The sequence below is a fragment of the Moschus berezovskii genome, chromosome 21, assembly GCF_049115385.1.
Source record: "Moschus berezovskii isolate FMDL1 chromosome 21, NW_MosBer_1.0, whole genome shotgun sequence".
NCBI classification, from domain to species: Eukaryota; Metazoa; Chordata; class Mammalia; order Artiodactyla; family Moschidae; genus Moschus; species Moschus berezovskii.
Window position 1 is genome coordinate 22513913 of NC_142480.1, and position 12840 is coordinate 22526752.

General features: G+C 34.0%; 1 protein-coding gene across 7 annotated transcripts in view; it reads right to left on the bottom strand.

The window, feature by feature from the left end:
- MIPOL1 (mirror-image polydactyly 1) overlaps positions 1–12840 on the bottom strand; it is a 312066-nt gene that overhangs the window by 214649 nt on the left and 84577 nt on the right. For all 7 annotated transcript variants that reach the window (XM_088829480.1, XM_088829479.1, XM_088829476.1 and 4 more), the window contains one exon: positions 1310–1439. In XM_088829480.1, the coding sequence (XP_088685606.1) occupies positions 1310–1439 (130 nt within the window). The remainder of the gene's footprint in view (positions 1–1309; positions 1440–12840) is intronic.

The window sequence follows — 12840 nt, forward strand, 5'->3', positions numbered from 1 at the left end:
CAGTAGTTTATATAAGCAAAGAAAAATGTTTGGAATAATTTTTCCCTATTGATAAAGATAAGTTTTTTGGGAGCAGGCAGTATAGAATTTAGCTAATATTTTTTCCTTTATTTTTATTTGTTAATTAATTTAATGTTTATAATGAGTCTATCTACTTTTTGAATGAGCCTTCAAAAAGTCTTTAATATAAACAAAAATCAAATCATGCTATCTAGTCACAACCTGAACACTGCAATATTAATTATTTAATGCTTGCTGTCAAATAAACCACCACTTTTTTTGTACCTTTTTGCCCACACCATGTGGCTTGTGGGAACTTCCCACCATGTTTTAATTAGTATTTGACTGTGATCCCTCAGTCTAGAACAATGCTGGGCAAAAGAAACATTCAATAAATATATGGAGGGATCAACATAAAGTGCTAGATTATTATAGTCTATCTATCTTGCAAGTAACACATTTCGAGATGCTGTAGGGTCTTTCTACCCAAAGTGGACTTCTTAGATTAGCATCATTTGCATGATCTGGGAGCCTGGCAAAAGGCAGAATCTCAGGCCCTGCTCCAGACCTATCTATCAAGAATATGCATTTTAACAATATTGCCCCATGATTGGAGTACACATTAAAATTGAAGTACTTCTGTCCAGTGCACTTTTTCTCCAAAAAAGTGAAAGTGTTAGTTGCTAGGTTGTGTCTGACTCTTTGTGACCCTATGGACTACGGCCTGACAGGCTCCCCTGTCCATGGGATTCTCCAGGCAAGAATATTAGAGTGGGTAGCCATTCCCTTCTCGAGGGGATCTTCCTGACCCAAGTTTCTCTAAGTGTGGTCCAGTACTTATTTATATCAGAATCACCTGGATTGCCTGTTAAAAATGTAGATTCTCAGGCTCTACCCTATTTCAGGTGTCATTAAGACTCACAACTAAAAGAAGTAAAAGGTACTGGAGACTATAAATGAGCACAGCAAGCAGAAAGCAGTAAAAGATCCCAGAGAGCTGAAATAAATCAAGAAGGAGATAATAAGAAGGAGAGGAAGAAAAGAGGAGTCATCAAAGAAAGCAGAGTAAGGACATCAACAACAGTACTGTGAAGAAATAGTCACTTTACTGAATGTTTCCCTTCCTTCCTCCCTCTCTGCCTTTCCTTTAGTGACTGAAAACTCCTAGCATGACAAAAATTCTAAAAGAAGACTGGGGATACGGAATTTACCACTGTAATTATAACATTTTTAAACATGTAACCATCACATAATTCATGCACTTTATGAATGCTCCTGATATCATATGTGGTTTCACAAGCTTACGTACAATTTTAGAGACATTTCCATATGCTTGGATTGTGCAATTGCTTCATCTCTCTCCTCATTGGCTAGCTGCAGTCGAGACATAATAGCTTCATCACGTTCTTTCTGTGCAAGATACACCTCTTCAACCAGAGCTACCAAAATATAGAATTCAAAATTAGAGAATACAGAAGAAAATGCATACTTTTAGCAAAAATAAAATTCTTTTATTCAACTGAATTAGCATGAGGTGGTCAAAGTATTGGAGTTTCAGCTTTAGCATCAGTCCTTCCAATGAACACCCAGGATTGATCTCCTTTAGAATGGACTGGTTGGATCTCCTTGCAGTCCAAGGGACTCTCAAGAGTCTTCTCCAGCACCACAGTTCAAAAGCATCAATTCTTCGGCGTTCAGCTTTCTTCACAGTCCAACTCTCACATCCATACATGACCACTGGAAAAACCATTGCATTGACTGACTCACTGGAAAAGACTCTGATGCTGGGAAGGATTGGAGGCAGGAGGAGAAGGGGACGACAGAGAATGAGATGGCTGGATGGCATCACCGACTTGACGGACATGAGTTTGAGTGAACTCCGGGAGTTGGTGATGGACAGGGAGGCCTGGCGTGCTGTGATTCACGGGGTCGCAAAGAGTCGGACACGACTGAGCGACTGAACTGAACTGAACCACTTGAGAAAACATTCTTTTAAAGCTATTGCAAGTGAGATACCATTTCACACCCACAAAATCAAAAATTAAAACATTAAATAATAAAAAATATTGAGCTTGTGAAATAATGGAAACACTCAAATACATTGCAGATAGGCATATATAGTTCTGCAACCATCTGAAGAGCAACTTGGCAATGCTGAAGCTGTGCCTCGTTTATAACCTGGCTAATCTCTTTGGTATGAAGCACATGAGACATTCTTGCACATGAGCACAAGGAAAGAAGTATAAAAATGTTTAGGAAGCATGTATAAAAATGTTTCTTTCAACATTATATAATAACAAAAACTTACAAATAACCTAATGTACAATAATTGGAACAGGAATAAATTTCTATCCATTAAAAGTGTATGAATACAATGCCGCATTTAAAATGAATTAACTACAGACAAATGGACAAGTCTCAAAAATGAAAATCTGAAAAATACAGGAAGTTGCAAAATAAAGCAAATCTAACTATTGTGGAGAAACACAATTAGTAAAAATATTAAACTGAACATGAAAATGATAAACACCAAGTTCAGGACAGTAGTTGCCTCAATGAGGCGATGAAAAAAGAGGAAAGAGGCGAGGACATGAGGGCAGAGCTGTGCCAGTTTAGCATGGCACATCTCCAGAGGCACCATTTATACTGATTACAATACAAATGACTTCATTTAAATTTCTGCAGCACTACTGAAGGAGCTTATGAGTTATCTGAAATTGTCATTTCTCAAGCTGAATTTCTACTTGAAATCTTACATAACTTAAAATATCACTGCAATTTTAGAAAGGGGCTCAAATACTTACATCACTGAAGCACATTTATTTACACTGTCAAACCACAAAATAAACTTAAGAAAGACATTTGAAACGTTCCTTTAGTTCACAGAATACTGAGTTTTGTACCAAGATTTTTCATAGATTAATATACTTTTAATCAAGGTAGTCACTTTTATATTACTTAAATTATAAGCAGTAAAAAAGAAACCCTGAGAAAAAAATCAACTATATCTTTTCCATAACAGAGTGTAAAATGGAACATGCAATGGTAAAACAAAAGGCACAACCATTTCTAAGAAGCTGAGCCTGAGGCAAGATATTCAATAAATTAATTAATTCATCAAATATTTATATAGTTCCTGTGGCAGTCATCAATCCAGTTTTAAGGAATATGAATACAGTGGTCCTAGAAGTCCTTATCACCCTGCAGTATACATTCCATGACAGGAAAACAGACAGTAGTGAGAAAAACAGACCAAAAATTAGACAGGTAGGTATGGAGACATTAACTTTAAAGGAAAATACATGGAAAAGAGAGTGACTTGGCACATGTAGATTAGAGCAGACTATTTCAGAAAAAGTGGTCAGAAAAGATCTTTTTAAGCAAGTGACATTTCAGTACATTCACATAAAGGAAGAGAAATCATATTTATATTTAAAAGTAGAAGAAGCTGAAGAAAACCTGCAACTAAGGCCCTAGAATATTGGGGAAACAACATCGATATGACTGGAGCACAGTGAGAGAGGGTGAGTTTTTGGGATCACACTGCAAGTCTTAGCAGGGAATTCAGATCTGTTACAAAGCATCGGTCATGACTAGAGACTAAACAACAACAAATATGATGGCAGCAACGAAGGTTTATGAGCAAGAAAATGACAGACTCACATATATGTTTAAAAAGGAATTCTGGCTTCTGGGTGAGAAATTGTTCATAGGTGGGGCAAACATGGAAGCAGATTCCAGTAGGGAGACACAGGAGTGATCTATGCAAGAATTCACATCAGTAACCCACAAGAATAACCCTTTCCCTGAAACTTAAAGCTATCCAGAAATAAATATGCCACCCTAGAGAAACGACTTCTAGAAAAATAGGCACAAACTGATCAGATCTGTGTTTTAGAGGAAACACCCAGAGATTAGCATTCAGTGTCTGAAAAAGCGATCAGAAAAAAGCTGTTGGACTGTTCAGTTCAGTTCAGTTCAGTCGCTCAGTCGTGTCCGACTCTCCGCGACCCCATGAATCACAGCACGCCAGGCCTCCCTGTCCATCACCAACTCTCGGAGTTCACTCAAACTCATGTCCGTCAAGTCGGTGATGCCATCCAGCCATCTCATTCTCGGTCGTCCCCTTCTCCTCCCGCCCCCAACCTTTCCTAGCATCAGAGTCTTTTCCAGTGAGTCAACACGCCCCTTAATCCAACGTTAGATTTTATAAGAGTCCAGGTGAGAAATAATGAAATCCTGAATTAAGGCAAGGGCAACAGAAAAGAGAAAGAAAACTGATTCAATTCATAACAGAAAGCTAAGCATGTATCAAGTTTTTGAGGAGAGAAAAATAGGACAGGTGACTTCACTAAGGCACCCTCCATCTATCAAAAGAAAATATTCATAAAACTCTGGGGAAAACAGGGTACTCTTCTCCTTCCTGCTGCCACATTGATTCCAAGGGGAAAGGGGAGTCTTAGTCCAACATTTAAGGAAAACTGGAGTCTAGTTCTAGCCTACCTTCCTGCATCCTCTACCATTATATTCCTTCTAGGTCAGTAGTTCACAAAATATAGGGTGTGAAATACATTTTTAATAGCTATGTGTCATTTTAATGTATGTTATAAAATGTAACTAGTACATTAAACCTATACCTTATCCTTTATATGTGAAATCTAAAAAGAAATGATGCAATTTAATTCAATTAAGAATTTCCACTCTTCAAAGATGCTGATAAGAAAAATAAAAAAGAGAGAAGCCACAGACTGGAAGAAAATTACTGCAAAGTATGTATCTGATAAAAGACTTGCATCTAAACGGTCAAAGTTCAATAACAAGGAAAAGAAACAATTAAAATTGGGGAAAAAACTTGAAGACTTTTTATCAGATATACTGATGGTAATAAGCACAGGAAAAGGTGTTCAACATGTTCAGTCATTAGAGAAATGTAAATTAAAACAATGAGATGGCCATCATAGACAGATGACCCTTGAACAACATGGGAGTTAGATGTAACCCCCCCTCCGCAACTACTTTAGACAAAAATCAGTTAGTCCTCTGTATCCATGCAGAACCACAGATCATGCAGTACTGCAGTGCATATTTATTGGGAAAAAATTACATGTATAGGTGGCCTGTGGAGTTTAAATCGGTTTTGTTCAAGGGTCAACTTACAAACTTATGATGACTTACAGCAAAGACTGATAAAAGATGTTGGCAAGGATGTAAAAAACAAAAAAGCACCTGGACCACTTATATACTTCTGGTAGAATGTAAGATAGTATAATCACATTTTGTAGTTTCTTAAAAAAGGAAACATACACGCACCATAAGATTCAGCTACTCCACTCAAAAGTATTTATCCAAAAAAATTAAAGATGACGTCCACAGAAAGACTTAAACACAAATATTTATGGCATCTTTATTTATAATAGTAAAAACTCAGAAATACCCCAGATTTCTAGTAACAGATGAATGGCTAAGCAAACTACATAACAAATTGTGCTAGAACAATTAGATATCCATATGCATAAAATTAAATGCTTTTAAACAACAGTATAGATAAAGTTAAGAAATTCTTGCTATAAACATAGCTTTTGGAAGATCTACTACTTTCCGGTACAATTTTCATATATTTTTAAAGTCTATATCATTACTGTTAAGTGCTTGTTTGTGGCCATACTATTCTGCTTGTATGTGTCAATTCATCACGCTGTTTTGAAAAAACCTTTTGCCTATAATGTAGTACACAATAGTGAGTTTTTTATTTTACCCTGTTAGTTGTATACAACCTCTAGTTAGTTGTATTCAATCCTAGAAAGGATATAAACAGCTTAGAGAAAATAATACGATATATTATGAAGAATATGGGCTTTGATTCAGATCCAAGGTGTTATCACTGTAAAGTTAGGCAACATGGTTTTTTAAATATTTATTTAGTCACAGTTCAGGTGTATAAAATGAATAGAATACCACCACTTATGGTTATTAGGGAAAATTAAATGAGATGATATATAAAAGCTCTTGGTCAAATAAAGAGGATTCTCAACAAACATTATTTCCATGCCACTGTTACCATCATCACCTTCAACCCACAGTCTCACAATTTAGCTTCACTTCTAGACACATTAAAAATGTGATTTTGATTAATTTGGGTCATTGCTATCTATAATCATTTCAAAATTTCTTACTTTTTAGACTTTTTCATTGATATGGAAAAAGTACAAATGGGAATTGAGTAAGATTTTATTCAGAACACATTCTACAATATACAGTATACTATAAAGACACGTTTGTACAAAATATGACACTCTAAGATATTTTTTAATCTTTACACTATAAAATACTTCTAATTTGTGGGTCAGATAAGATGAATAAAACGATGCTAAACAGTGACCTAGGAACCGATTAACATGTGTGTTTTATTGCCCTGTAATATTCTGGCATATCAAAAGGTCAAAACACAATTTGTGTGCATGCGAAGTCACTTCAGTCGTATCCAACTCTATGCCACCCTATGGACTGTAGCCAGCCAGGCACCTCAGTCCATGGGATTCTCCAGCCAAGAATATTGGAGCGGGTTGCAATGCCTTCCTCCAGGGGATCTTCCTGATCCAAGGATTGAACCTCTTATGTCTCCTGCAGTGGCAGGCAGGTTCTTTACTACTTAGCTCCACCTGGAAAGTCCAAAAGCACTATTTACTAAATTTTTAATACCAACAGGCTTCTATCACTTCTATATAGTGTGATGAGATCTTTATAAAGTGACATTTAATGTAAGCTGTGTTCTACTTTATAACAATAACACTTGATTGAAAAGGTAAGGCTGTGACTATTAAGGGCTTTTAATGTCTAGTTTGGAGAAGAAATGGCAACCCACTAAAGTAGGCTTGCCTGGGAAATCCCATGGACAGAGGAGCCTGACGAACTACAGTCCAAGGGGTCACAAGAGTCAGACATGACTTAGTGACTAAATGACAACATGAAAACCCCAGAGTTCCCAAATATTAACTTTTATATTCAGCATCTGCATAGACTTACTTGGGGCTTCCCTGGTGGCTCAGAGGTTAAAGCGTCTGCCTCCAATGCGGGAAACCCGGGTTCGATCCCTGGGTTGGGAAGATTCCCTGGAGAAGGAAACGGTAACCCACTCCAGTATTCTTGCCTGGAGAATCCCATGGACAGAGAAGCCTGGTAGGCTACAGTCCACGGGGTCGCATAGAGTCGGACACGACTGAGCGACAGAACGGAACGGATAGACTTACTTAACATACTTGGTTGCCTTATGACCATCAGAATTCTTTCATGCCTGCCTGTCTTTTAGTTTGCTTCCTGATATTTGTGGCTTGCCTCAGCAATTCCCAACTTACTGTGACATAGAACATTATTTCAGTGGCTTAATTCTACTTTATTAAAATTTAATGGGGTAAATAGCATACTTACTTAATACATGGGCTTCCCTTGTGGCTCAGCTGGTAGGCAATCTGCCTGCAATGCAGGAGTCCTGGGTTTGATCCCCAGTTGGGAAGATCCCCTGGAGAAGGGAAAGGCTACCAATTCCAATATTTTGGCCTGGAGAATTCCATGGACTGTATAGTCCATGAGGTTGCAAAGAGTCGGACACGACTGAGTGACTTTCACTATCTCTATGCTTAAGAATAAATGCTTTACATCAAGAGTTTCTTTGGTCCTATGTGATAAGGAGAAAACATTTTTCCTCTATAATGCTGTATAAATTTTAAATATATGAATAATGTGTGCATTTAAAGGAATATTCTAAGGTTAAAATTTAAAATACCATAAAACACAGACACACACAAAATCTGATTATGCATTTTATAAATGTCATGAAAAGTTTTCCAAAAGTAAAGTATTACAAAATGATAATTTCAACAACTATACTAGGTTATATGTGAAATTAGTTGATTATGAAAAACCTGATTCTTTTTCTAGAATTCAGTACTTTTAAAGAATCAATATGCAACTCTCAAACATTTTTAGTAAAGAAAACTTAATTGTAAACACAGAGCTTTTCCAAGGTAGATGACTATTACAAAGTTCACTAGAAAATCAATATAGCATTTTAGTTGGAATTTGCTCATTAAACACCCACAGCTCTAATGCAAATTATGATGGAATGAATAAAGCAAATACGTAAGCTTCTTTCTTTTTATTAAATGTAAAATCTACTGTTAATTGCATCTCGTATGTCATACAAACTTTTCTCCTTAACTATTAAATAGAAGCTTTAACAAAAGTCATTAGAGATTCTCTTTCTTTGACTTGAATAAATTTCAATATTTGTTCAGTAAAGGTTCACAGCAGTTAAATTACATTAACAAATATTATTAGCTACTATGTAAGCCAACCAAGTAAAATACTTGTATTGTAAGTAAAACAAATCATTGGGTGTTTACAATAATATTTGGATATCTCCATTTTTAAACATGGTTATCAAATATCCTATAATTCTTAGTCAAATGAGAAAGATTCAGAGAGGATCACCCCAGTCCCCACCCCCAAATACTCAGATTTGTTTAGTAAGCTAATTGTTTTCTAATACGGGCAAAAGTAAATATGAAGAAGCTGAACCATACTAAGTATGAGTTTATTGAGTCAAGACAGAGTACATATTTTCTTAGTAGAACCCAAGTCTATTGACAAGCCCATATTCTACACTTCTCAAACTACTTTTAAAATACAGTAGAAATAAGATGGTTTATTGGAAAACATTCTAGTTTAAACATCAAATCATAATTCTCTAAATAACATAATTTGGAAGACAGACATTTCCCAAGAAAAAGAATCCATTTAACATCCTCAAGGCAGTTATTTAAATAGAAAAGGCTGAACTGCAGAGAGGGAAGAAATCATTAGGATTTGAATTTGAAACATAAAATAATCACTGATTATAAATAAAATCCCCAAATTCTAAGCAATAAATATAGGTAATAGTTTGGTTAAAGATTACCAAATTTCATATTGTATGAATATTTTTAATTATTGCTTCACATGAGGTTAAATGAATTCCCTGCAAATAATATTTACTGTTTTATGAAATCACAATATGTATACATTCCAGAACCACAAATATTACACTATGTCTTAATTTCCTTAAAATTTATAATTTCTCTTTCTGGCATAAGTTGTTTATTGTAAATTAAACACAGGTGGTAAATACCACACACCAGTAGGGAACTAACCAACATACTTCAAGTAGTTTGATGGTTCTGTTCTTGGCATTACATTGCTGAATTCAACTTATTTCTTCAGAACTTATTTAAACTGCAATAAACGTTCAACATTTTACATGATTATTCTGTAAATAATCTTTTTCTGATTGAAAATTAAAACACACTCACTGTAAAAATGTGGAGACAAAAATATTTTGCATAGTTTTGTAACTTTCTGTGTATATTTAAGATAAATAGAACATGTTTTCATATTCTTTAGTATTCTTCAAAGGTATAAAATAGAATGGAATAGACTTTTATTATAGGGACGTGACATATTTGACTGAACCAGGATGTTCCTAAAGTAAGATTTGACACTATTTCCAATTATTCACTATGTGAACAACACTGTAATGAACATCGTTCTACACAAATCTTTATGTATGTACATAGACAATGACTTAGGAAAATTCCTATAAGTATGATTACTACATTAAAAATCAGCTTTTTAAGCTTTTTACTATGTTTTACTTGTAAACTTGCTATAAATTTATACTCCCCAAGAGTATAGAAACTGCCAAAGATTAATTAGAAAATAATACAAAATACTGAGTTTAAGGAGCAAAACTATAAAACAGCAACTTTCTGGCAAAACCTGTCATCATTACATATATGTATTTAGTAAAAATAATGCAAAGACTATATAAAACACTTCCTAAAAATGTGATCTTTACATTCAAACCTTCACTATATCTGATATTAGCTATAATTTTTAATGTGAAAGAGATAAGCTTATTCCTGAAGTATTAAAATCAATTACTTTATGCACTTTTGAAACATAATTTTAAGGGGTATTTAACCTATTTTCTGCACAGAGTATATATTTTAAATTTTAACAGATACCAATGGGAAAATTCAGTGAAATATAATTGTTACCTAAACATTTTCCTCTTTAGAATTAAACATGTGGAAAAAGTTAGGAATCATTTTTTGAGAAGTCTTTTGTTATTTTTGTTTTAAATACCCAAATTGCATGATAAGCTCTCAAATGCTTGATATCATGCTAAAGTCCATAGCATGCCATACCGAGTAAAATATTTTCAATTGTTGGTTATTGTTATGTATAATGGTTTTTGTTTTCTCATGTTCATTTTGTTTCCAGAAAAATACAAACTTTTCTAGGGAGGGAGGTTATAAAATTGGCCATACTCTACCTGTAAGCATTATTTGACCTAGCACTCATTACAATTTTAATACTCAAAGGATTCTACAGCCAAAGATAGTAATATAATTTGCATTCTATCGATATTTCTAACTGCTGCATTTCACAGATATGGACCTTTTTGTTTTAATCTGAAATAACTAGCTGTATCCTTGAAATCCTTTATTCTTCCAAATTAATAAATATGCAACAGAGATATATGTGGTATATCATTATATTAATACTATGACAGTGTTTAAGTTTTAGATTAAAGGCTAGCATATTTTATTAATGCCCACTATGCACATGTGCACGCTAAATCGTTTTAGTCGTGTCCCACTCTTCGTGAACCTATGACGTGGACTGCCAGGATCTGTCCATGAGATCCTCCAGGTAAAAATACTGGAGTGGGTTGTCATGCCCTCCTCCAGGGATCTTCCTGACCCAGGGATTGAAACTGCACCTCTTTCATCTCCTGCATTGGCAGACAAGTTCTTTACCTCAAGTGCCACCTGGGAAGTCCAATGCCCGTTATATATACAGAGAAATGGAATTCAAATGTGTATTATTTCTTAAAAGTAATAGTATGTTATTTTCTGTTCTTCTGATATACCAAACTAAATGACTCTTATTCTTCTTAATCAGTATATGATCAGCATCATCAGAGATACAGTACATAGTAACAAGTAAATTTTTTACAAGAGAACGATGTACATATTTTCTTACAACAATTTTTATTTTTACGTATTAATTAGTTGGGTATCTTAATATATTTGCTATAACAATAGATGATATATCTATACTTTTAACATTTACATATTAATCTGAATAGAAAAACATAAGTTAAATATTTCAGGGACTCTATATGTTCTGATGCTTTGGACAATAAACTTATTTTGTCTCTACTGAAAATAAATGAAAATGCTCTGTAATAAGAAAGACTTAATTGTTTTTTACTAGCAATATAAATTTGGACGCACAGAAAAGAATTTGTTTACTGAGAAAACGTGGATTAAATGCTTGCAGAATCAGTATGGTACTAAGCAAACTATGTAACCACCAAATTATATGTAAAATGTAACTAAGAAATAGATTTATATAAGGAACTAAGGAGTTCTTTGGCTAAAACCCAATATTGGCCTTATTTCAGTTTAATTGGAAGAGGATCTCAAATTCATCTTCTCCATGAGATATCAGGAACCTGGATTTCTCTTTGTACCAAAGGTTAATAAGAAATGTGTCTGCAAAAGTCAAACAGCATTAAATACCAAAAACTGATTATTATTCTACAGCAGTTGTTCTGTCATTCATAATCTCTCCATGCTCCAACCTTCCACAGCTAATCTTTAATGGATGACATGCAAGAAAGAAAAATAACATATAGAGGAGAGATTCTAAAGATAGGGTTTAAGAAATAGAAAAATAGGCTTTTAAAGAAATATAAATATTCTATCACAAAAATCACTTAAAAAACTATTTAAATAAATATGTGCAAAAATTCACACATCTGCATAATAAAAATGCACTCACCTAAGAGAAATTAAATTAAGTGGATGCAAATAAGGTAATACAATACTATCTCTATCAAACTCAATTTAAATAAATAAAATTTTGAAGTGTTTGTGATTTAATCACTTATTTAGATGAGAAAAGATACTTACTTAAAGGACAATGTTTCAGTTGTGCTTCTCTGAAATATCTCCTAGTATCTGAAGGTCATACATGCCAATAATTTACATCATATTATCCACATGTATAATTTAATGAATCAAAACACAGTAAGAACTATGTACCATATATTTTCCTTTATTTTCTTTTTGGTAGAGATTTAAAAATTTTTCATTTTTCAAACTTTCTAAACAAAGTTAATTCTGAAAAGTCAGGGAAAACTAAAATCTATGTGGATAAGATGAAGTAAATAAAATATATATTTTTAACAGGGAATATAAAAAACAAAACTATATGTAAGTAACTATGAAACAGTTATTTATATTAGCTACACTTTGACATGCCCCCTATTAGATCAAGAAGTCTTAAGGAAACAAGATGCTAATATCATCTCCTTATCATCATAATTACCACTTATTAAGTGCTTTCTGATGGGTTAACTACTTCATAAACATTATTTCACTTAAATGTCACAGCAACCTATTAAGTAGGTTTTAAACAAATCTTAGTGAGGCTGTCACTTACACATGATAAGTAGTAAAAAGATTAGAACAAAGGTCTGAATCCAAAGTCTAAGTAAGCATTTACCACCATCTACTACAATGACGTATTATGAATAAGAAGTGACTGCAAACAAAAAGACGTGTCTGAAATACCAAATCTGTCTTATTTGCTGATGCATATTTAGTGCCTAGCACAGTGTCTAGTATATACAAACCCTTCAAAAAATATTTCTTGTTTAACTTTTAAAGAAGTCAGCATAGTTTCAATTCAATGCCTACTAAAAGTATCAATGGTGGTGATGCTGCTGCTGCT